The sequence below is a fragment of the Mauremys reevesii genome, linkage group 16, assembly GCF_016161935.1.
Source record: "Mauremys reevesii isolate NIE-2019 linkage group 16, ASM1616193v1, whole genome shotgun sequence".
NCBI lineage: Eukaryota > Metazoa > Chordata > Testudines > Geoemydidae > Mauremys > Mauremys reevesii.
The window spans coordinates 43,964,598-43,990,166 of NC_052638.1; the positions used below are offsets into that span (position 1 = coordinate 43,964,598).

Consider the following 25,569-nt stretch of genomic DNA (forward strand, 5'->3'; position numbering starts at 1 on the left):
ATTCAAAGGCTGACTTTCATTGAGAACTGCCTCGGGGGATTGCCCTGACCTAGGCCTGCTGAGGTATGTCTGGACTGCAGCTGGGAGCATGCCTCCCAGCCCAGAACGACAGGCACATGCTAGCTCTGCTCAAGCTAGCACGATACGTTGTGGCACAGGCGGTGACCCAAGTCCAGGCTCTGGGTTGTACTTGGGTGGCTAACCCAAGCTACCGCCCACATTGCAGAGTCCACACTGACTGTTTCTAGTGCGCAAACTAGCTAGAGCAGAGACGGTGAATCTGTCTACTGGCGCTGGGAAGCACCCCCTCAGCTGCCATCCAGATATACTCAACGGCCTCAGTCCCTTCTGGTCTCTCTTAGCTGTGCGTCTTAGGACCCATCACTATGTGCCTGCAGCTCTTAGTTGTCTGTTTGGCCAATCTTTGATCTGCTCACTAATAATGCCAAGGGTTAGCTTAGTCGGTGTCACTAGGCTCCATGTAATTTTCTCTTTGTTTCTGTGCTCTTGCACAGTTGTCCTTGGTCAGCTTTCTGGCTTTGTTCTTGATGCCAAGGCCCACTGGAGAAGAGATGCAAGTCAAGCAGTGTACCTCCTTCCTCCAAGATGCCAAAGTCCAATGACATGTTTGCTGCCTCATCTGCGTTGTGGGGAGAGCTTATTCCCTGGCTCTTTGTTCCATGTTCCTGGCCCCTAGCCAAAGGGTCTGTAAAGATAGATAAGCAAGCAAGTCCCCTGTCCTGTCCTTCATCAGACCAGAACTCTGGCTGTGAGCAAGAGAACAGATAGAGCCGCCTTCTGCATGTCTTTGTTGAAACCTTTCTTGGCACCAGAGAATGTGACACTGCTGCCTTCTCTGCTCTGTTCTTTGGAACCGAAATCCAAGGTACCTTGCATGTCTGCATCTTGAGTGTCGAGGTCCATGCAAGGAGGAGAAGCCAGTGGTGCCATCATCCTTTCAGACTGTCTGGGGGCTCAGAGAGATGCTTCTTTTGTGTAGGCATCTGTTCCTTTTTCTGCTGTTTTAATGCGGAAAAGGCAAAAGAGCCAGGGGCCTGGGATCTTAAGTAAAGGAACATCTGCGTAAGCTCTAAGAGAATCAAAGAAGGTGCTGAGTGATGCTGTGAAAGAATTTCTATCTCAGAGAGAACTTTTTGTATGGATTCAAAATAAACATTTGGCATTGGTGCTTGTGCAGCAGGGATAATAGGAGAAGTTGTCAGACCAACTTCTCTCCTCATTCCATCCTCTGCTTCTCCCTGGAAAAATGGAGTCCTAATCCATGCAAATGCATAACAGACAATCAGTCACTACCTCCAAAGAGCTTTCAGTCTGGATTTGCCAAGACACAATAGGTGGATGAAGTAGGCATAGGAGGGTGTGGGCAGGACAATCCTGTGGTATATTTGGCACATTTTCGCTGGTAAGCAGCAGCCTTAGCTTGTGCCTGCCTAGCCATTCCTCTGCTGAGTAATGCAGATGGCAATGACTTATTTTCTTCCTGGTTCCTGTGGGGAATCATGTAATTTGATTACTTTTTAGTTTGTGTTGTGATAGCCTTCATTTTGACAGAGAGATCAGAGGGCCTCTGCAGCTTAGATTTTTCTGGATCATCAGGATGTAGTTTGTTGTACAGGGGGATGAGGGGAGAAGCTAAATAATGGCTGTCTCCTACTATTACCTGACAGTGTGCGTTCACCATCAGCCATAGGGTATGTCTGCCCTGAACACTCACTGAGGCCTGTGGGGTGTGCATAACTACGCCCTGCAGTGAAAAGCAGGCTGTGTCCACGCTGCGGAGTGTAGGTACATGCAGCAGTGAAATGCTGTGGCATGGGGATGCAGTGGGGAAAGGCTCTGACGGGGGAGGCTGTGGGAAGGGCTGGCTGCTGTAGCTCCTCACACTGGGGAAGCGCTTCATCAGCGAGGAGGCAGTGGGACACTACATTGCTATTTTTAGCAATGCCAGGGGGTGTAGTGAGACATGTAGGGTACGTACCCTAAGGTTCTGCTTTGTCTTTACTCTACTTGCCTAAGCAGTGCCTTGCCATGTACACTGCTATTTATACCCGTGCCAGTGGGTCGTGCAGTGTATGTACTCTACATGCTGCTGTAAGGAGTGTGCAGTGCAGACACACCCATAGAGCATCTCTTTGGGATGTTGCAAAGCAGCTTTTAACTCTTAGCAAATTCTTTAAAGTACCCTTTAAGTCTGCTCTGAGCTGGCTTGAGTTTCACTGGTGGATGGAGTATGCTGGAAGAGGGTGTGACAGTGAAACCAAAGAAGCCTCTTGTATGTTTCTTGGAAATATGACTTCTCTTTCAGGCAGGAAGTTATGTTCGAGATGATGCTGTCCCCAACCTGATCCAGCTGATAACAAATAGCATGGAGATGCATGCCTATACTGTACAGAAACTCTACAAAGCCATCCTTGGTGACTACTCCCAGGTAGATGTCCAGCCCAGGTTTCGCAGCGACCCCTAGTGTCCCAGTTAGTGAGCCAGCATGAGTGACTTCTTCCAAAGGAAGCTAAAAGCTCAGTAATGTCCACTGAAAATCCCCCATGGGCCAGTCCTCTGGCCAGTGAGGACAGGAGTGGTCCTAATTATACCTGTTGGTGATATGTACTGCCCTTTGGACCGTACCAAACGTCCCCCGGGAAGCCTCAAAAAGGTCTCACAAAACTAAGTGATTGGGCAACAAAATGGCAAATGAAATTTAATGTGGATAAATGTAAAGTAATGCACATTGGGAAAAAATAACCCCAACTATACATACAATATAATGGGGGCTAATTTAGCTACAACGAGTCAGGAAAAAGATCTTGGAGTCATCGTGGCTAGTTCTCTGAAGATGTCCACGCAGTGTGCAGAGGCGGTCAAAAAAGCAAACAGGATGTTAGGAATCATTAAAAAGGGGATAGAGAATAAGACTGAGAATATAGTATTGCCCTTATATAAATCCATGGTACGCCCACGTCTCGAATACTGCGTACAGATGTGGTCTCCTCACCTCAAAAAAGATATTCTAGCACTAGAAAAGGTTCAGAAAAGGGCAACTAAAATGATTAGGGGTTTAGAGAGGGTCCCATACAAGGAAAGATTAAAGAGGCTAAGACTCTTCAGCTTGGAAAAGAGAAGACTAAGGGGGGACATGATAGAGGTATATAAAATCATGAGTGATGTTGAGAAAGTGGATAAGGAAAAGTTATTTACTTATTCCCATAATACAAGAACTAGGGGTCACCAAATGAAATTAATAGGCAGCAGGTTTAAAACAAATAAAAGGAAGTTCTTCACACAGTGCACAGTCAACTTGTGGAACTCCTTACCTGAGGAGGTTGTGAAGGCTAGGACTATAACAATGGGGGGAGGGATAGCTCAGTGGTTTGAGCATTGGCCTGCTAAACCCAGGGTTGTGAGTTCAATCCTTGAGGAGGCCACTTAGGGATCTGGGGCAAAAATTGGTCCTGCTAGTGAAGGCAGGGGGCTGGACTCGATGACCTTTCAAGGTCCCTTCCAGTTCTAGGAGATTGGTATATCTCCAATTATTACCTTTTATTACCTTTAATGTTTAAAAGGGGACTGGATAAATTCATGGTGGCTAAGTCCATAAATGGCTATTAGCCAGGATGGGTAAGAATGGTGTCCCTAGCCTCTGTTTTTCAGAGGATGGAGATGGATGGCAGGAGAGAGATCACTGATCATTGCCTGTTAGGTTCACTCCCTCTGGGGCACCTGGCATTGGCCACTGTCGGTAGACAGATACTGGGCTAGATGGACCTTTGGTCTGACCCGGTACGGCCTTTCTTATGTTCTTGGTGCACGGGCCAGGCTTGCTGTGCCTGCTCGTAATGGGCAGGATTGGATGCTACTGAGCCTGGGCTTTGTCTGTCATGCAGAGAGCTGTTTGTCCCTGACATGTCTAACCTTCTCTTCTGACAGCAGCCCCTAGTGCAGGTGGCCTCTTGGTGTATGGGAGAATATGGAGACCTCTTGATATCTGGTCAGTGTGAAGAGGAGGAGCCAGTTCAGGTACAGCTCTGGAAAGGGGGAAAGTAGAGCAGTTGTGAGTGTACTGGGGGGGGTCGGAGTAGTGTGGTGCTGGGCATGTGGGAGTTGGGGGATGCTCTTGCTTGGGTTAGCACTGGTGGACATGATGCTGCTGGGCCAGAGAGTAATCGCCCTGCTGTAGGATGGAGCTGCGCTGGGGGCATGTGTATTGCCAACACTGGGAAGCTCCTGACATTGATGTTGAGTTGGACGGGCTTGGGGGTTAATTCTGGCCATGCAGGGGCTGCACATTGCACTGCTAATGCTACTTCTCCTTGGTGTATGGGGAAAATGCAGTTTATAAATATATCAAATTTATGGATTCTGTGCCTGTCCCAGAAATGGAAAATCCCACTATGAACATAAACAAAGGGTTGGACCGCCCATAAATATACTTTCCAGCCCATATCCTCCTCCATGATGAAGGAGCAGAGGGAAACAATGGCTTGGGAGTGTGCCCAGGAGGTTGTGCAGCAGAGCCCATCTCTTTTCTCGAACACTAACGCTGCTGCACTTGCTTTGCTCAGGTAACGGAAGAGGAAGTACTCGATATTTTAGAAAGTGTCCTGATATCAAACATGTCTGCATCCGTTACACGAGGTTATGCTCTCACCGCCATCATGAAGCTTTCCACAAGGTTCACCTGCACTGTCAAGTGAGTCTTCTTGGGTGCTCACACTGCATAGGGAGGGCGTGCTGGTGAAGGCCAACAGGACAGGAATGTGGCAGACAGGAGTGTACAAGCAGCAGTGGGGCTGGAGGGAGGGTTTCTGTGATGTAGCTTCTACTTCCTTGTACCATAAGGGGTTTTCCTGTTGCTTAAACTTTCTGATCCTGCCTTGCATACATGTATGAAGAGTGTTGTGTGGGTTTGTATGTGTCATGCTCTCCCTGTTCGTTATCGTCTGTGCTCTGTGCGGAGACCATGTGAGTTCACTTGAAAATATTCTGTTGCGGAAGTGAATCCTCATTTATGTAGATAGTTTCCCTTTTGAATTCCCTCTGCCCATAATTCAAAGGGAATGAGCAGCCATGTTGTTTGCAGGTGGCTTTTCTAGCACTGTTGGGCACACTGCTGGTACTGGGGATCTCATACGCCCTGTAGTATTCCAGCAAAGTGTCAGACAGCATAGCATTATGGGGAGGGCCCTACCAAATTCTCATCCATTTTGGTCAGTTTCACAGCCATAGGATTTTAAAAATCATAAATTTCATGATTTCAGCTATTTAAATCTGAAATGTCACGGTGTTGTAATTGTAGGGGTCCTGACCCATAAAGGTGGTGTGAAGGGGTCACAAGGTTAGTGTAGCGGGGTGACGGTACTGCTACCCTTACTTCTGTGCTGCCGCTGGCAGCGGTGCTGCTTTCAGAGCTGGGCAGCTGGAGAGCAGCGGCTGCTGGCCGGCCACCGCCAGCACCAGCGCAGAAGTAAGGATGGCATGGGATGGTATTGCCACCCTTACTTCTGCGCTGCTGCCTGCAGAGCTGGGCCTTCAGTCAGCAGCCACCACTCTCCAGCCACCCAGCTCTGAAGGGAGCAGCGCAGAAGTAAAGAGTGGCATGGTATGGTATTGCTACCTTTACTTCTGCACTGCTGCTGATGGGGCGCTGCCTTCAGAGCTGGGTGCCTGGCCAACAACCGCTGCTCTCCAGCCACCCAGCTCTTGAGGCAGCACAGAAGTAAGGGTTGCAATACCGCAACCCCGCTAAAATAACCTTGTGACCCTTTTGGATCAGGCCCTCCAGTGTGAGAAACACTGGTCTCCCCCATGAAATCTGTATAGTATAAGGTAAATGCATGAGCAATGGGTGGAATCCCCCCTTGGGGAGGCTAGCCGCAGCTCTGCCCCTTTTCGCCCACGGCGCACGTTTTTCCCCCCTCCTTGCCGTCTGAAGCCCCAAGACCCCATGCCCCCGTCCCCTGGCTGGAGGATCCCCGGGCTGGCCCTAACCACCCCCCCCTCACACTCATACCCCCTGCCCAGAGGAGTCCCATGCCTCCGCTCCCCAATCCACCTGGGGAAAAGCAGCTCTGGTCTGGAAGAAGCTTTTGATATGCCCCATGCAGGTTCCAGGGCAGCTGAGGAGGCAGTATTTGCTACTCAGCTTCCTGGGTTCATCAGTAGTCCAGGGAGATTACTGATGAGCCCAGGAAGCTGAATAGCACATAGCATCTCGTTAGCTGCCCCGGAATCTGCATGGGACAATACATCGAAAACTTCCTCCCAAAAGCCTGCACCCAGGCATTCGACAGCTGCGGCAGTGCCAGGGGAACCAGAGCCTTCCCTGGCCTATTATACCCACCACCCATGTGTAAAAGCACACAAGACCAAATTTCACAGGGGGAGACCAGATTTCATGGTCTGTGATGTGTTTTTCATGGCTGTGAATTTGGTAGGACCTTAATCATGGGCTGCATAGTTACCAAGGTAGTAAATTAGAAACAACCCTAATAAGGTAATAATTGGAGAAAGGTCATTGAATCCAGCCCCCTGCCTTCACTAGCAGGACCAATTTTTGCCTCAGATCCCTAAGTGTCCTCCTCAAGGATTGAACTCACAACCCTGGGTTTAGCAGGCCAATGCTCAAACCACTGAGCTATCCCTCCCTGTCCCTATTGGGTTACAGGCAGTTACATGGACACCTGCTGGAGAGTTCTGAGCTCATGTCTGGGGAACAGTCTGCCCTTGTTCAGTGCTTATTGGGTTCATTATTGGTTTCTTGCCCCTCAGCCGCATTAAGAAGGTTGTGTCCATCTATGGCAGCAGCATTGATGTGGAGCTCCAGCAGAGGGCGGTGGAGTACAATGCACTTTTCAAGAAGTATGATCACATGAGGTGAGTACAAGAAATATTAAAGGTGAGAAGGGACCATTTTGATCTAGTCTGACCACCTGAATAACATGGGCTAGAGAACGTCACCCCGTGATTCTGCATCAAGACCACAGCCTGTCCTTGAGCTAGAAGCATGTCTTCTAGAAAGACGCCAGTCTTGGTGTAAGGACATCAAGTGCTGGAGAACCCATTATGATCTTGGGAAGCTTCCAGTGGTTAATGACCCTCACTGTTAAAAATGTGCATCTTATTTCCAGTTTGAACTTCGCTGACTTCAGCTTCCAGCTATCTGCTTGTTATGCTTTTGTCTGCTAGGTTCGAGCCCCTGTAGTCTTCCCGTGTGAGTCTCTTTAGACCGTAATCAGGCAGTCCCCACCCCACAAGAAATACCCAGACAAGGGCTGTCCTCGTCCTCCTCCCCAGACTTGGGTACAAGGGAAAGATAATGGGAGTCCAGTGACAGCACTAGGAGACAGCCAGTTCCATATGCCGGCCAGTGCCTCCAAAACCAGTTCCTCGGCATCCTAGAGCTGGGCTTCTGTGGGCTACATTTTAATAGCTTGTCTTGTCTGTGCCTCCTCCATTCATAATTTCAAGGACCCCAGCTCCCTTCCCACTGGTGATGCCATAACATCTCTGTGGCAATTACAGGAACAGCTCTCATAATAAGGTCACAGGAGGAAAGATTCTTCTAATGGAATTTAGCTGCTGGAAACATGATGGAGCCAGCATCAGATGATCACCCAGCTCCTTGAAAATGGACACAGGGGCACTGCAGAAGACAGTTTAGGAAGCTTTGCCTTAGAGCAAAAAGGACCATGAACATTGATTGTGTAGCCTTGTGAGAAAGGGTTTGAAAAGCTGGGGTGGTGAGTGTATTGGCCTTTGTTACACGGGAGTTGACGGTTTTCACTCCTGAATAGTTTAGTTATGGCTGAGAATGCACAGTCCTGGGGCTCAGGTTCCTTGGTAATGTGACACTTTTCATTTTCTAGCCCTCAGAGGCACATAGGCAATGTAATAGTCTGTTCAGCATCATGCGCAGTGTCTGTGGGGTGTTTCCCAACTAGGTAGGCTCATATCAAGGGGTGGCTCTCATCTTCCAGCTCTTTGACTTTGGTAGCATGTCCTGCATCCCATCACCTCCCATCCACCCCTTCTACACACACAATCTGTCTGTGCTCAGACTGTTACCTAGTAGCTCTCCTGAAAGACTGGAACCTGGGTAAGTTGGCTGCGTGGGTGCTTGTCTTCCCCATTCCGTCACCATGCCTTGTGCTGGATAAACATTCCTGCCAGGAAAACGCAGTCAGTTGCTCTAACTCAGCTGCATCTTCAGTTGAGCAGGGATGTCTTCTGTGAGCAACCCCTCCATGCCCCAGTGTGCTTAGGTCTTCCCCCCCGGAGTCTTGGGCTTCCCTAGCCTAGCTCTGCAATGGGACCTGTCCCTTGTAGGTGCAGGGCAGGGCTCTGCATTGCTTATAAAGAAAATACCTGTCAATAACCAGGTTTATGCTGGTGATGGAGTGGCCCCAGTCTTTAATCAGCTCAAGCTCAGTTGTGTGATCCCAGAGTTCTACTCTTCTGGTAGAGCTAAAGGAAAAGGCTGGGCACCCTCTTCACCTCACCCTTGCCATCTCAAGTACCTTGGGTTGGGATCAGGGTAGGTGGCCCAGAGTGTAACCATGTCAGCTTCTTTCAGGTCAGCCCTACTTGAGCGAATGCCAGTTATGGAAAAGGTGACCACAAATGGCCCCACTGAGATTGTACAGACCAATGGAGAGACAGAGCCAGCAGTGCTGGAAACCAAACCTCCCCCCTCTGGGCTGCAGCCCACCAGCCAGGTAATGGAAGGTGCTCTCTTCAGCTGCTGTAACTCTCCCACTGTCCTGTCAGACCCAGGTGCTGGAAGACTATTCCCCTTTCCCTAATAAGCCAAGGGTATCTCTGCTTCTCTGACCTGTGTCTGACTGCCTGATGCAACCTGTCTCCCCCTTGCTGATTCCCAGGCAAAAGAAGGGAGTCAAGGACTGGCATCAGGGGAAGGTGCCACAGCAGGAGTGCGGGCTGGAGCAGGTGAGGTGGATGGAGTAAAATCCCACCTACGAGTTGTGACCTGCCTCTCAGCATTCAGAAACTCCTCCCCTCCTTGGCACAGCACCTCCCACTGTCTTCCTGAGACCCCTGGAAACTAAATAGCTTAAGGTGCTGAGCGCAAATTGCCAGCATTAGTCCAAGACTAGTGTAAGAGCTTCACAGGCAGATCACTGAGAGGGGGACCTTTTCATCTGAGAGCAGGTGGCGTTTGTCACAGGTAAAAGCAAAGGTAGCAGGGAGATGAGTAGGTAACTGGGGTTTTATTGCTTTCTTACTAGGCAAATGACTTGTTGGACTTATTGGGAGGAAATGATATAACCCCAGTCATTCCAACTGCCCCTACAAGCAAGCCAGCCTCTGCCGGTGGGGAGCTCCTTGACCTCCTGGGAGATCTCAACCTAACAGGTGAGACCAGGCTGCAGCTATTGAGAGGTATTCCAGGTCCCTCAGCCTGATGAGAGGAGCTGGGCCAGGATAAGAAGGGCATTCTTCCATGTCCTTTTTCCAGGGATAGGGTCTTCTGCACGGGAGGCAGGGAAATTTCCCATTCCTCTGGCAGGGGATGAGGTTCATTGGCATTGCTTGCCCTCTCACAGGGGGCTTTGTCCAAGGCTAATATGGAGAGGGTGGGAAATGTGTTGGAGTGAGATGAGTGTTCCTCTGTCCTGGGACAGGTTCTCAGCCTGGCAGGAGAGGATCAAGAGCGGGGAGAGGTGGTTCTCTCTGCCTGGAGACCTGCTGGCTTGAAAGGAGAGACCCCTTGCTAGTGATGGCTGAGATTAAGGTCATTCTTGGAGAGAGGAGAGGGCCCTGTTGGGTTTCTTGTTTGTAAAAATAGCATGCTCCTTCTAGCTAATCCTTGAGCTGGGAAAAGCCACTCTACACTTCCGACTAGTTAAACTCTATCTTCTTCTAACCTGCTTTCTCTAGCTTCTCCAGCCTCGGTCCCTGCCCCACAGATATCGCAGCCTTCGTTCCTGTTGGATGGGCTCTCATCACAGCCTCTCTTCAATGATATTGCTGCTGGTAGGAGCATAGGAACCCTGAGCACATAGAGCTATTGTAACCATCGGGGGTCTGGTAACAAAGAGGAGGATTTGGGAGCGCTCGGGAGCAATGTGTGAAGGGGTGAAGGAGGAGATGGAATAAGGGGGAGAAGGAGAGCAGTTCTCTATGTTCTGGATGTAGGGTTTAGGGGTGGCAGGTGGGCCTGCTGACATTGAGAACGCTCTCCAGGTCCTTACTGGGCTGCTGCTCTTGTCCCTCTTCTGCAGGCATCCCCTCCATCACAGCATACAGCAAGAATGGGCTGAAGATAGAGTTCACCTTTGAGAGATCGAACACCAACCCCAGCATCACCGTGATCACGATACAAGCCTCCAACAGCACAGAGCTGGACATGACAGACTTTGTTTTCCAGGCTGCGGTACCAAAGGTAGAGCTGCCATGACCAGCTGGGTGGCTAGCCCCCTGTCTCTTTCCAAATCCTTGCTATTGTTTTGCCCCTTCCGCACAGAGGAAGCGAAGCTCCAAGAAGCATAAGGAGGAGTTAAAGCTGTTAGATCTCAAACTGCCCAAATAGTCCTGTTCTAAGATGATATTTAGAGTTGAGCATAACTTTTCTGAGCAGGTACCTTTAGGGCTGAGCTTTCCCAGGGCTGGCTGTGCGTGGGGCTGGGGGAATCCTTCTGGGAAGTCTGACTGAACACAGAGCGAGACACTCTCCTCGTTATCAGCAGCCAGAGGAGCACTTTGAACAGCTCTCACTCTGAAGCAGGTGGGAGTAAGAAGATGAAACTTGGTAGGAGAAAAGGTGCCTTCCTGTGTCCCAGAGACAATCCAGTTTGGTTTGGCTGAGTTGGGAAGACTTGTGCATGCATGTCTACTTAGCGGCTCTCCAAGTGAGAGCAGGCTGCCTGGTTGTGTGTGCAGAGCTGGTCTTGGATTGTGGTCGAATGGAGGCAGTGCCTTTCTCCCTGGAAACCAGTGCGACTCAGCCTTGTGGCAGAATCATTCCTATGGTTATCAGGCTGTTTGCTGTTTTGCTCATGAGCACAGCAGAAGCAGTTCTGCCATCAGAGCAGTGAGGCTCTGCCTCCTCCCCAGCTGCCAGCAGTTATGTCAATCTGATTTCAACCTGTGAGAAAGCAGGAGAGATGAAAACCCTCTGGCCTCTTGAGTGCTGCAGGCATGCGTGCTCTTGACCTCTCTAAAAGGAGGAAGGACCAAGGAACTCCCTTAAAGCAGTCTCTCAGTAGTGCTTTCACTGTTGCTGTAAACAGCAGGAGATGGTATTTCCTCCCCCACTTGGTGTGGCAGTGTAGCTGTATCTGCTAAATGCTTAGTGAAATCATCTTTCTGAAAGTCTTTTCCCTTTTCTTCAGACATTCCAGCTGCAGCTTCTGTCTCCCAGCAGCAGCATCATCCCAGCATTTAACACGGGGACCATCACACAGGTCATCAAAGTTCTGAACCCACAGAAGGTGAGCAGTCCACTGGTAGAAGAATTCCTGAACCTGATTCTCATGGCTGTTTGGGAGACTAGGGGGTTAGTGCTGCTTGTTCTCAAGCAGAGTTTTTGGGCTTGTTCCTGGGGAATGATTGCTGGTGGTGTGACAGTGTAGTTATGGTTGCAGTATTGATGTAGCCATGTTTTCAGGATATTAGTTTCAGGAACTGTTCTAATTAGTTTTTGAACCCAGTTATACTTCTGGCATTCACAACATAGCCGGCAACAAGTTCCATAAGTTGACTGTGCCTTGTGTGAAGAAGTACCTCCTTATGTTTGTTTGAAACCTACTGCCTATTACTTTAATGGGATGACCCCCCGATTGTTGTGTTATGAGAAGGCGTAAGTAACACTTCCTTATTCACTTTCTCCACACCAGTCATGATTTTAGTGATCTCTATCATATCCCCCTTCAGTCATTTTATTTATTTATTTTAAGATGAACAGTCCAGTCTTTTATTCTCTCCTCATTTGGAAGCTGTTCCGTACCCCTAATAATTTTTGTTGCCCTTCTCTGCACCTTTTCCAATTCTAATATATCTTTTTTGAGATGGGATGGCCAAAACTGCACTCAGTATTCAAGGTGTGAGCACACCATGGATTTATATAGTGGCATTATGAGATTTTCTGTCCTATCAGTCCCTTTCCTAATGGTTCCTAACATTCTGTTAGCTTCTTTGATTGCCGCTGCACATTGACCGAATGTTTTCAGAGTCATCCACGATGATTCCAAGATCTTTCTTGAGTGGTAGCAGCTAATTTAGATCACATCATTTTGATGTATAGTTGGGATTAGTTTTTTCCAATGTGCATTACTTTGCATTTATCAACATTGAATTTCATCTGCCATTTTGCCGCCCAGTCACTCAGTTTAGTGAGATCCCTTGTAATTCCTCACAGTCAGCTTTTGACCTTACTGCAGTGCACTCCTGTTGGCCCCCTGGAGCCAGTTCAGCCTTTGGCAAAAGGTCCTGGGGTCTCTTCTGTTTTAGGCATCACCTGCAGAATGTTAAACAAGTTCTGAGTGCAGAATCTTTATTGAGGTGGCTTACAAAGGAAATGGATATTGGGTTTGTACGCTGGCTCTCTGTGATGCATAAAGGCAACCTGAAAGGATGTGCCTTTTTAACCTTAGGAATGCCAAGCCTGGTCTTTCCTGCTGGAGCATTTCCTAGCGTCTCAGATGTATATTGAGAACTTACTCGATCCTTAATCTTGAGCAAAGGCAGGCTTTCACTGGAGTGTTTGTAGTGCTTGGAGTTTAATGTGTGTTTATAAATAATGAAATTAAGCAGTTTTAAACATTTTTGACTAAAAATCCCTTCCTCTCAACTGCTGTGACCTTGTCTCCTGGGATGTCATAATTCCCTCAGTTTTACAGTCATCACAGAGGCTTCCAGGGTTGAAAAGACCTGAATTTCTAATGTGGAAAACAAAAGATACTTTCTTTAAAAAGTTGAGGCCAACTATGTTCATCATAAAGCAACAGAAACCGGGTCAAGACCAATATTTTCCATTTGCAGGATACCTTTAACGCTTGCCTTTCTCCCAGGGTGGCAAGGGTTAATTAACGCTTGTCCTGCAATCAGAGTATGTCAAGTGTTTGTATTATAGAGTTAAAACAACAAGCTTATGCCCAAATAAATTTGTTAGTCTCTAAGGTGCCACAAGGATTCCTTGTTGTTTTTACTGAGGCTATGGCTACACTGGCGATTTGCAGCGCTGGAAAGCCTCCACCAGCACTGCAATTAGTAAGTGGCCACACCTGCAGGGCACTTCCAGCGCTGCAACTCCCTGGCTGCAGCGCTGGCCGTACACCTCACTCAGCATGGGGAATAAGGATTCCAGCGCTGGTGCTGCAGTGCTGGTCATCAAGTGTGGCCACACACCAGCGCTGTGATTGGCCTCCAGGGAATAAGGTGTATCCCAGAATGCTTTTATAAATTACTCTCTTTGTTTTGTTATGCAGCCTCTCTTTGTTTTGTTGTGAACGAGCTCCGATCGGAGCTCCGTTCTGTACCTGGCTGTAAACAATCAAATGAGAGGCAGGCAGGCAGAGTGAATGAAACAGAACGGAGCCGATCGAGCTCCGTTTGAACTGCTTATCTATAAAAACAAACACTGATCACAGCAAACAGGAGCTATCTGTACCTGGCTGTGAACGATCAAATGAGAGGCAGGGGAAACAGTGTTGGATGCAGGCTGTTAGGGTTCGCAAACATTTTGTGATTTTTCCAATCTCTCTCTTCCCCGCTCCCTGTCACAGTACACCACAGGGAGTGAGTGAAACAGGGGGGAGTCCGTGTTGGAGGCAGGCTGTTTGCAATTAGAGTTAAGACTAAGGGCTCATGAACATTTTGTGATTTTTCCAATCCAGGAAGCTAACACACAGTGTTGGCTCCAAAAATCCACTCTCTATCTTCCCCGCTCCCTGTCACAGTACACCACCCTCCACCCCCCTCTTTTGAAAAGCACGTTGGTGCACTTGAATGCTGGGATAGCTGCCCATAATGCAGCACTCCCAACAGCGCTGCAAATGCTGCAAATGTGGCCACACACCAGCGCTGGTAGCTGTGAGTGTGGCCACACACCAGCGCTGCTCCTACACAGCTGGATGACCAGCGCTGCAAACTACCAGCGCTGCAAACCGTAAGTGTAGCCATACCCCCATACAGTCTAACACAGTTACCCCTCTGAAACCTATTATGGAGTTGATGAACAAGGTGGAAAGATTTTCAGATCCCAGGTGCCATTTGCAAAGCTGTCAGTTAAAAGTAGTATCTTTTTACTTGTAAATGATGCCGATCTGATTATTCCCAATAGTAACTAGGTTCTAAGTTAATTCTGCAGCACAGAAGGGAGCCCATCTGACATGGAATCAGAGTATGTGACTCCATGGTGCTAGCTTTAGAGTCCCTTTTTTGAAAGAGCCTATGATCATTTGATATACACTTGGGCTGAGGTTGAGATGGAAATAGGAGCCAGGTTTGTTGAAAGTCTCTGGGTAAAGATAAAAGGGTAAAAACCAAGGGTGATGTCATTGTATTACAGACCACCTAACCAGGAAGAAGAGGTGGACGAGGCTTTTTTTAAACAACTATCAAAATTGTCCGAAGCACAGCACTTGGTGCTAATGGAGGGCATCATAGAACTTTAAGGGACCTTGAGAGGTCATCTAGTCCAGTCCCCTGCATTCAAGGCAGGACCATATAGACCATCCCTGACAGGTGTTTGTCCAGCCTGCTCTTAAAAATCCCCAATGACAGAGATTCTACAACCTCCCTAGGCAATTTATTCCGAGAGGCAACAGAATTTTTCTGTTGTTCTAGTGCTGTCTACACCATGGTTAAGTCAGCATAGCTACATATTACAGGGGTGTGGATTTTTCACACCCCTGAGACATAGTTACGCTGATGTAACTGTTCAGTGTAGACCAACCCTGTGTGGCAAAATAGTGTTCCATGCTTTTGACCAAAAAAATCTCTCTGAAACTGACCCTGCATCATTTCCATCACTGGCACTAGCCTTCATGTCTGGTGCATCTGCCACCTCATGCTCAGTTCTCCTCTGTAAATACAGCTTTGCAGGGAGTTGGTCCAGGACAGGGACTAAGTGTTTTGGGTGTGTTGAGGAAAGGGCATCAGCATTGACGGTGAAAATGGCACATTGTCCATAAGCCATTTCCAGTGGTTTGTTTCCTTATAAGCACTCAAAGCCTGGTAACTACTCTGTAGCCTGGCACGGACCAACTTTGCTGCTGGTTAAAGCTGACCATTGGGGGCCTGTGGAATGGACTTTCTGAGAGGGTGGAAGGCTTGGATGAAATTGCCCGTTCTTCTTTGAGTGATGGTTCACGTCCATTACACATTAAGCGCGCGCGCACTGTGTGCACAGACGTCAAACTTTTTCCCTTGGCGGCTCCCGTCGGGCTGACGGGAGCCCTGCCAGAGTGGCGCCTCATGCTGGTGCAGATATACCCCTGCCAACCTGACCCCCCTTCAGTTCCTTCTTACCGTTTGTGGCCACGTTGGAACAGCTCTTTCTCTCGCTTGAGTGTCCCTTAGCATAGTTATCAACAGTTATCAGTAGTTAGCACTTCTTAATAATAGATAGTTAAGCTTTCTTTGTTTAGGTGTCAGAAGTTGTCTCCAGCCCTGGGCTGCGGGGCGTGCCGCAGGCCCAAGGCCTTAAGGCTTGCGCCATGTGCCACAAGCCTATGCCGATTAGCGACCCCCACGACTCGTGTCTCTGTTGCCTGGGGGAATCGCATCAGACAGAATGCTGCAAGATTTGTAAGGCTTTTAAGCCAAGGACTAAGAAAGAGACTTTCGCCTCAAGCAGCTACTCACGGAGGCCGCGCTGCAACCTTTGGCCTTGGCGCCAGTGTCCTCAGCGCGGAGTGCCTTGGCGTCAGTTCGTGATCCGGCACTGGTGGGGCACCACAAGCATGCCGCACCGAGGCAACAAGAAAAACCCCGGCACCGTTCGACCTCACCGGCACGGTCGAAGGGCCAGCCTACAAGCCGAGGGCGCTCCCGGCATAAGAAGCCGGCAGCGCGCAAGCAAACGAGCGCTCAAAAGGGAAGCGCTGCCCCAGGACATGCTCTGGCTCTGGCGGCTCTGGCGCTGAAGAGCCCGTTGAGCCCTGGGCTAAGCGCCTTGAACGTGGAGGAAGGGCTGGAGGAGCTCCTAGAACAGCCCTCCACACCAGACACTTTTGAGGTGGCAAAGGACCTCATCTAGTTGTCGGCGGCAAGCCCCCTCCCTGCCAAAGAGAAGCCTCCGGCACCATCTCCTAGAGTGCCGTCAAGAGGCAAGCCGGCAATGGTGTGCCAATCGAGGTCACAATCCTGGCATTGCTCCCGGCGTCGGTCCTGGTTGAGCTCGGCCTCTGTGGATTCCCAGTTGTCTCTGACCCAGCAGGACTCGAGGGCACTGGATCCCAGCCAGCATATGGCACCAGCCCTGCCAGTGCACTGCTCCCCGGCGCCATTGCTGGGATGGCTCTGAGGCGACACAAGATCGAAGTCCCCGGGCCCGAGTAGAAGCCAACAATCCTGGTCCTGGGAGTATCAGTACCGCTCCCGGTCCCAGTCAACAAGGAGCCGTTCTCCAGCCCCCCGGTGGCACCGTTCTATGGCACCGCCTTGGCCTTCCAGGTCAGTGTCCTCAGAATCTGAGGTGGACTCAGGCCGCTCCAACTATGCCTGCAGGGTACCAGCGAGCAGGGAGCCCCAAGCCCCAGGGCATCTCCAATGGGGCCTGCCAGGGACACTATGGGACTATCACCACCAGCAGGGGCCCTCCTCCCGAGCCTCGAGATCCGGCTATTCAGTGCATCGGTCCCGGTCCCCACACAAGCAGCCCTCTCCGCCCAAGGAGACCACAGTATCCCGCCACCAGGCGCTTCTCCGGAACACAGGAGAGCGGAAGCGGCACCAAGCCCGGCGCCGTCCCGGAGGGAGGCAGTCAGTCAGGCAGAACCCGGATGAGCCCCCAGCATGCGAGCAAGGACAAGAAGGGCTGGAAGACGAGATGCAGAAGGCCCTCACCTCTTCATCATCCCCAGATGAAGCCGTGGCGGGCATCGCGGTGTCAGGCCTCCTCCGATTGACCACAGCGCGCACCAGGAGCTGCTCCGTAGGGTTGCCCAGTACTTGGGCCTACAGGCAGAGGAAGCAGTAGAGCAGGAGGATCCTATGGTGGATACCTTAAGCCCCGAGGGCCCCTCCAGAATTGCGCTCCTGCTCATAAAGACAATCCAGTCCAACTATAAGACGGTCTGGCAAACCCTGGCCTCTAGCGCGCCAACAGCAAAAGGCGTAGAGCGGAAGTACTTTGCCCCTTCCAGCGGATACAACTTCTTCTTTTGTCACCCGGCCCCGTTCGCTGGTCGTCTCAGCAGTTAATGAACGGGAACGACATGGTCAGCAAGCCCTGGCTCCTAAAGCCAAGGAGGCTAAAAGTCTAGACCAGGGGTCTCAAACTCAAATGACCACGAGAGCCACATGAGGACTAGTACATAGGCCCGAGGGCTGCATTACTGACAGCTCCCCGACGCTGCCCTCGGCCCCGCCCCCATTCCACCCCTTCCCTGCCCCCATTCCAATCCCTTCCCTGAAATCCCCACCCCAACTCCGCCCCCTCCCTGCCCCCAGGGGATGCAGGAGGGGTGTGGTGTGTGGCAGGGGCTCCGAGCAAGGAGTTGGTGTGGGGTGCAGGAGGGATGAGAGGAGCGGCAGGGGAGCGGGGTGCAGGAGGGGTGCGGAAGGCAGCTCAAGGAAGGGGGTTGGGGTGCAGGAGTGGTGCAGCAGGAGGCTCAGGGCAGGGGGTAGGGATGCGGCGGGGGCTCAGGGCAGTGGTTTGGGATGCAAGAGGGGTGTGGCAGGGGGTCAGAGTGCAGCAAGGGGCTCAGGGCAGGGGGTTCGACTGCAGGAGGGGCCCGACGCGCACCGGGGGCAAGGCAGGCTGCCTGCCCTGCCCCCCGCACCCCTCCGGGAAGCGGCTGGAACGTGGGGGAGCAAGGGCATGGGGGGGCTGTTGCTTCAGGCACCGCCCCCAGCAGCTCTCATTGGCCGGGAATGGAACCACGGCCAATGGGAGCTGCTGGGGGCGGTGCCTGAAGCAACAGCAACATACACCCCTGCGCACCTCTCTTCCCCCATGTTCTTTCCGCTGCACGCCAGGCCAGAGCCGCTCTAGGTAAACGCTGGGGGAGGCCGTGAAGAGCTTGCGGGCCGCATGCGGCCCGTGGGCCGTGTGTTTGAGACCCCTGGTCTAGACCCATTCGGCAGGAAGGTCTGTTCCTTTGGGGGCCTCCAGTTGATGATCGCGAACCAGCAGGCAATCCTGAACAGACACAATTTTAATTCCTGGATGGCAGTTTCCAAATTTAAAGAGTCCTTGCCCCAGGGCTCTCAGCCTGAGTTTGAGGCCCTCGTGGATGAAGGAAAGGCGGTGGCCAAGACTTCTCTGCAGGCCTCTCTCGATTCGGCAGATGCAGCAGCCAAAACAATTGCCTCAGGAGTGGTGATGAGGCGCTCAGCGTGGCTGTGGGCTTCAGGCCTTCCGCCAGAGGTCCAGAATACCCTTCAGGACCTCCCCTTCGAAGGGTCTGATCTCTTTTCGGACCAAACGGATGCCAGGCTGCATAGCCTCAAAGACTCCCGGGCAACCCTCAAGTTGTTGGGAATGCACACCCCGGTGACGCAGAGGAAACCTTTCAAGCCCCAGCCGCCTCAGCAAAGACGATATCAGCCCCACCCTAGGTAGGAGAGGCAGAGACAACAGGCGGAGGCAGAACAACATGCCTATCCAGGGCCAGGGCAAGCCGCAACCCAGCAACAAGCAAGGGTTTTGAAGGTGCGCTGGAGGACAGCGTACCAAGCCAGTTATCGGATCTTTCCCTGTGCTTCCTGAACGGCTTGTCCCGCTTCTACCGTGCGTGGTCCCGTATAACATTGGACTGTTGGGTCTTACGCATGGTACAAGTGGGATACATGCTTCAGTTCTCCTCCTTCCCATCCCCCTTCCCCATCCCTCTTCAGGGACCCCTCTCACGAGCAACTCCTGATGCTTCTCCAGGTGGGGGCAGTGGAAGAGGTCCCTCGGGATCTAAGGGGGAAAGGATTTTACTCCCGGTATTTTCTTATTCCCAAAGCAAAGGCGGGTCTTCGACCCATTTTAGACCTGCGCGGACTCAACAAATTCTTAGTCAAGGTTGGCTTCCGCATGTTCTCCCTAGGCACTGTTATTCCGTCCCTGGATCCGGGGGATTGGTATGGTGCCCTGGACATGAAAGATGCATACTTTCACGTCAATATTCATCCCGCTCACTGGCGGTTCCTGCGGTTCACCATAAACCAGCACCATTACCAGTTTACGGTCCTACCCTTTGGCCTGGCAGCAGCCCCCCACATGTTCACAAAATGCATGTCGGTAGTGGCAGCCTTTCTACGAAAAAGGAGAATTCGAGTATACCCGTACCTAGACAACTGGCTTCTCGCGGGTCGGTCCGAGGAGGAGGTCTGTTACCATGTGGCGGTAGCACTGGGCGTATTCCTCAGGCTAGGCCTTCTAGTCAACGTGCCCAAGTCCTCCTTGATACCTACGCAAAGGCTGGAGTTCATTGGGGCAGTCTTGGATTCGGTACAGGCACGAGCAAGCCTCCCAGAATCCAGATTTCTGGCCATCCAGCGTGCCATAGACTCAATGCTGAGGTTCCCCACAACCATGGCCAGATGCTGCCTGCAGCTCCTAGGACACATGGCGGCGTGCACCCACATAGTGAAACATGCTCGACTACGGCTCAGGACTTTGCAATTGTGGCTAGTCCAGGCGTATCGCCCAGGCAGAGACCCCTTAGACCTTGTAGTGACAATCCCCCCAGGTGTTGGACTCCCTGCGCTGGTGGCTCAACCAGCATGTAGTCTGCGAAGGGATCCCCTTTGCCACACCGCAACCCACGCTGACGCTGGTAACAGACATACCAGACCTTGGCTGGGGAGTGCACTTGGGGGACCTACGGACGCAAGGCCAAATCTTTCACGCTGCTTTAGAAGGTCACAGCATGACAGTTCTGACAGACAACACTACCGCCACATTCTACATAAACAAGCAGGGCAGATCCCAATCCTCTCCCCTCTGCAGAGAGGCCCTTCTCCTATGGGACTTTTGTATAGCCCGCTCAGTACACCTCGTAGCGTCATACCTCCCGGGGGAGCAGAACGAGCTGGCGGACCACCTCAGCAGGTCGTACCACATGCATAAATGGTCGATGAGACCGGATGTCTTGCAGTCGATCTTCCAGAAGTGGGGATTTCCCCAAATGAACCTCTTCGCCACCAGGGACAACAGTCAATGCCCGCAGTTCTGCTCTTTCCAGACCCACAGTCCGGGCTCGGTCGCAGATGCTTTTGCGATCCCTTGGAGCGGGAGCCTGAAGTATGTCTTCCCGCCGCTCCTGCTCATCCACAGAGTTCTCCTCAAAGTTCGCAGAGACAAGGCGGTGATGATCCTCATCGCCCCAGCTTGGCCCCACCAACATTGGTTTATGACTTTGCTGGAGCTGTCAGTAACCGACCCTATTGCCCTGCCCTTGCACCAAGATCTCATCACGCAGGACCGCAGGCGCCTGCTCCACCCGAACCTGCAGTCTCTGCATCTCATGGCGTGGAAACTCTGTGGTTGAACGTGATAGAGAGCCAGTGCTCTCTTCAGGTGCGACAAATTCTCCTCAGCAGTAAACCTTCCACTAGGGCGACATACCTCGCTAAGTGGAAGAGGTTCTCCTGCTGGTGTGAACCAAAGCATACACAGCCGCTTCAGGCCTCTGTTCCAGTTATCCTGGAATACCTGCTGCACCTTAAACACCAAGGTCTCACCCCCTCCTCAATTAGAGTGCATCTGGCTGTCGTTTCAGCGTTCCACCTGGGGGAATCAGGGCATTCTGTGTTTTCCAGCCCCATGGTAGCCCGGTTTCTCAAGGGGCTGGAGAGGGTATTTCCCTACTCAGGCCCTCCGGTCCCTCCATGGAACCGTAACCTGGTCCTGACCAAGCTCATGGGACCCCCTTTCGAGCCCTTAGCCTCTTGCTCTTTCACTCACCTCTCTTGAAAGGTGGCGTTTTTGGTGGCCATTACGTCTGCAGGGAGAGTGTCCGAGTTGAGGGCCCTCACCTCGGAGTCCCCTAATACCGTTTTTATAAGGACAAAGTGCAACTTGGGGAGGAATTTAGGGTGTGGCCTAAAGTAGTCTCGCAATTTCATATGGGACAGGACGTTTGTTTGCCAGTGTTCTTTCCCAAACCACACACAGACCTGAGTCACCGTAGCCCGTATACTCTGGATGTCCGTAGGGCCCTGGCGTTCTATCTGGGGCGAACTAGACCTTTCCGCAAGTCGACACAGTTGTTCGTTGCCATTGTGGAGAGAATGAAAGGACTCCCTGTCTCGGCGCAGTGGATATCGTCATGGATTATGGATTGCATCCGCACGTGCTATGAGCTCGCCAAAGTGCCAGCCCCGGCGATCACGGCTCACTCAACTAGGGCTCAAGCGTCCTCAGCCGCTTTCCTGGCGCAGGTTCCACTCCAGGAGATCTGTAAAGCAGCCACCTGGTTGTTGGTGCACACATTCACAGCCCACTACGCGGTCCATCAACAGGCCAGAGAGGACGCGGCGGTCGGCAGGGCTGTGCTTCAATCAATTGTTCCATGACTCCTACGGTAAGCTTGTGAGTCACCTAATGTGTAATGGATATGAACAATCACTCGAAGAAGAAAAAAGGTTACCTACCTTTTCATAACTGTTGTTCTTCAAGATGTGGTGTTCACGTCCATTACACTTCCCACCCTCCTTCCCCTCTGTCAGAGTCTCCGGCAAGAAGGAACCAAAGGGGGATGGGTCGGCAGGAGTATATATGCACCAGCATGAGGCGCCACTCTGGCGAGGCTCCCCTGCCAGCCCAATGGGAGCCGCTAAGGGAAAAAAATTTCCAACGTCCGTGCACGCGGCACGCGCACACCTAATGTGTAATGGACCTGAGCAACACATCTCGAAGAACAACAGTTACGAAAAGGTAGGTGACCATTTTTTCTTCTTTGGTTTCTTTTGGTGCATAGTTAATGAGTAAGGCTATTCGCTTCCCATAGAGTCCCACTTTTCTTCTAGCAAAATGGTAGGCTTGTCAGAGCGACATTAAGTGTCAGGAACATGTCGTTTACTGGCCAGTATCAGCCAAACAGTGACCTGTACTGGTGATGCCCAACCTCTTTGGGCTAAGGCTGGATATATTATTTCAAAGAGGTTAAAAGCCACACTCAGTATGTTAGGCCGGATTCTTTGTCCTGTTGTGCTCCCTTGCACGGCTCAACTCTCACAAGGCAATGGAGGCCACACGTTCCTTGCCGCGGACTCCTGAGGGTGGAGAACCAGAGCATCAGCTCCTTGTGTGTCTGTCTTGCAGCCCTGGCCCAGGAGGTGCTTTGGGGACAGGAATTGATTGGAGCATGCTGGGCTCTGACTGTTAATTAGATGGCATATGGTGCCTTGGGCCATAGCCAGCTGGTTCAACTTAAAACAGCTTCTGCTCTGCTTTAATGTATCCCAGGGCTGGGACACAGAATTAGGGAGTGGTAACTGGTTCTTGGCTATGCTGGGGGTGGGAAGAGGGGTCCTATCTTGGGGCTCACCCCAAAGCTCAGGGACAGCCAGTTGAGCTCCTGTTCTATTCTCCCTGGGGCTCCCACAGCCTAGCAGGGAAGCGTCTCTTCCCTCCAATACAGTGGGCAGCCTGCAAGGTTGCTGCTGAGCATCTTCAGCAGGAAAGGGCCAGCTCTCAGCTGCTCCAAGGGCTGCAGGGTAGGTGGTGGGTCTGACTCAGACACTTCACAGGACGTGCTCACAGGCACATTCAGTTCATGATCAAATATAAACCTTCTTCTTAACAGAGTTGCCCTTTGGAGCCACAGTTCAGAGTGTGGAGAGAGACAAATTGGGAACCACTTTTCTGCAGTGCTTGCCGAGGTTCAGTACAGGCCTGGAGAAAGAAACACAATTCCCCTTTCCCATGTAGCTGCCAAGAGCTGGGCTTTAGTAGCACTGTATTCTCTATGGCCTAGGGGGATGGGGATGTCCCCTTTCTCACGGTTCCTCTTCAGCCCTGTCAAGTGATGTCATGCATTTGAATAAGGCTGGGGTCCTGTGGAATAATAGTATGTGCTCATGTAATTAAAGACGGTATCGTAACACATAAGGACAAGGGAGTAAGTAGAATTACAGTTGCCAAGGCAGCCTTAATTCTGGCACTTCCTGACTTTTGAGTGCTTGGATGCGCAACCTGAATGTCCTTTTAATATAACTCATTGGCAATAGTCTATTATAGAGCTATACAGCATGTCCTCTTGGACAAGGTACCTCAGGGCATTGCTGGTGGGCTCCAAACCTTTCACCTGTGGGTCACCAAACTGAACCCTGTCCAGCTTGGTAGGGATCAGGAATTATTTCCATCTCTCGGAGGTCTGGCCTCATAGAAGATGAGTTTGGTTTCAGTTCCAGCCCCCACCTCACAAATCACTAGGCTTTGCACCAGTTGGTGACAAGCTAGGAACTGCCTGGGCAATGGAGATGGAACTGCTGCCCTTCACCCGCAGTGGGTTGGCAGGCTGGCAGGGCAGTGTCTTTTTACCTATAGGGCAGCAGCGGGGCCAGGCTCCCAAACAGCTTCATTCCTCAGGGCGGTCCAGCTGATGCCTTTTTCCAGTTTATGGTTGTATGGAAGTTGAACATTTAAATTTACAGAGTGTCACGTGGTGCACCGTCAGGCACCTGAGACAGAGCCTGCCCTGCAGACTGTGCAATAAGCAGTGGAGGACATGCAAGGACTTAGTGAGGGGACCTGTCCCGCAGAGCCTGTGAGCCCAAGAGCTGGCCAGCAGCCGCTAGACCTGCCTTCTGCTCTTCCATTACCTGGGGTGGGCTGGCTGCCTTGAAGTGCACAGTGTGGAGGAGAAGGATGGGAGGCAGGGCAGACTGAGCCCTATGAGGGTGCACAGGTTGGAAAACGGAGCTATGTTCTAAGGCTTCTACAGGGTTCCAGGAGAGGGACTTGAGGATTAGAAAGCTCTTGCCTGTTTTCAATCAGCATTGGCATAAGTGAGTATCATCCTACCAGATTAACTGCCCGTTGAGACGCATCCTAGCAGCTGGTGTGACACAACTGTGCCCACAGGATGGTATAATGCTAGTGATGTATCCCTACCTCCTCCAGAGGTGACCGATCAGGATCCATGGGGTGAGAGAGGTGGTGGGAGGGTTTGTGAGTTTGGGGTTTACTGAAGACACTGATCTTGTTTTTTCCTCTCCTCTTATAGCAACAGCTACGTATGCGGATCAAGTTGACCTATAATCACAAGGGCTCAGCAATGCAGGATCTAGCAGAAGTTAACAACTTCCCCCCTCAGTCCTGGCAGTGAGGCTCTGGCACCATTCTTACTCACCCCACCCAATCAAAGGAACTCTGGGAAGAAGGTTGATCCCTGGCAATCCCCCAAACTGCACCATGGACCTGGGGAACGATGAGACCTGCTGATGAGGAGGAATCTTCCTGAAGTGATTGCTGATTTTGAAGCATATCTGTTAAGACTAACTTCCTCCGCTCCACTGATGAGGCTTGCTGCTTGTGGAGGCTGCTCTGCACTCCCCCATGCATTCAGAGTCGGAAGCAACATTCTCCTTCCCCCCAAGAAACATGCAGTTCGTTTGGAAGAGAGGACTGGAATTGCTTGCAAGGAAACACATTTTTCTCTCCTCCCCGCTCCTGCCTCCGTGCAGCAAGTGAGCAGCTGTCCCTTCTTTCTGCTGCCTTCTTTCCGTGGGGTGGATAAGGTGGGTTTTGAGTCATTACTAGCAGGCACTTTCATCTGGGGTTTGGGGGAGAAGCTTATCCAGAGACCATTAGGGAGCCCTGCCTTTTTCTTTCGGTTTCCTCAATGTGTGAAGAGGCTGTGAGCTCCTAGTGGCCTGTTCTGTGCATTGCTGTATGCACACAGACACCTTAGCTATACGACACCAACAGCAGGTCAGGGACAGCGCGCGGGAAAAGTGATGCTGATGAGATCTGATCCAGTTGATTTGGTGCTGTATTTGAATGTGAAGCCCTGACACTTCCATTTCCTTCACTTTCCATCATTGGTTGCAGCCATGCAGACTCACAATGGCTCTTCTGTAGCTATCTCGAAAGCATCACAATGGATCAGAGACTCCAACCCACCCCATTCCCAAAATTTCAAAACTCTTATTGCCCAGTCCCTTGACTGTTGGCTGTGGTAGGTGGGTAGAAAGGCAACAGTCTACTCTATAGATCACTTTTTGATAAGAGGCCCCATTGCCTGCTGGGAGGCTTGGCATAGACTACACTGCAAAGTCACTTTTCCCTGTTACTCCAGACCCTTCCCCCCTTTCATTTCCTAAGCCTGTCATAGACCCCTGGATTCCATCCAAGTTCATTCTTCTGACTGGGATGTTTATATTGTATCTGTAATGCTGGCACTGAAATAAAGACCATGCAGTTTAAAG

At 51.2% G+C, this 25,569-nt stretch overlaps 1 protein-coding gene across 4 annotated transcripts in view; it reads left to right on the forward strand.

Annotated features, from left to right (window-relative positions):
* Positions 1 to 25,050, forward strand: part of AP1G1 (adaptor related protein complex 1 subunit gamma 1) — a 94,957-nt gene extending 69,907 nt beyond the window's left edge. For 3 of the 4 annotated variants that reach the window (XM_039502809.1, XM_039502812.1, XM_039502810.1), the window contains 10 exons: positions 2,327 to 2,449; positions 3,946 to 4,035; positions 4,581 to 4,708; positions 6,787 to 6,891; positions 8,591 to 8,732; positions 9,264 to 9,390; positions 9,916 to 10,011; positions 10,260 to 10,420; positions 11,370 to 11,468; positions 24,366 to 25,050. In XM_039502809.1, coding sequence (XP_039358743.1) covers positions 2,327 to 2,449; positions 3,946 to 4,035; positions 4,581 to 4,708; positions 6,787 to 6,891; positions 8,591 to 8,732; positions 9,264 to 9,390; positions 9,916 to 10,011; positions 10,260 to 10,420; positions 11,370 to 11,468; positions 24,366 to 24,467 — 1,173 coding nt within the window. In that variant the 3' untranslated portion in view covers positions 24,468 to 25,050. The remainder of the gene's footprint in view (positions 1 to 2,326; positions 2,450 to 3,945; positions 4,036 to 4,580; positions 4,709 to 6,786; positions 6,892 to 8,590; positions 8,733 to 9,263; positions 9,391 to 9,915; positions 10,012 to 10,259; positions 10,421 to 11,369; positions 11,469 to 24,365) is intronic. The other variant, XM_039502811.1, reaches the window with a different exon arrangement.
* Positions 25,051 to 25,569: the final 519 nt, after the last annotated feature.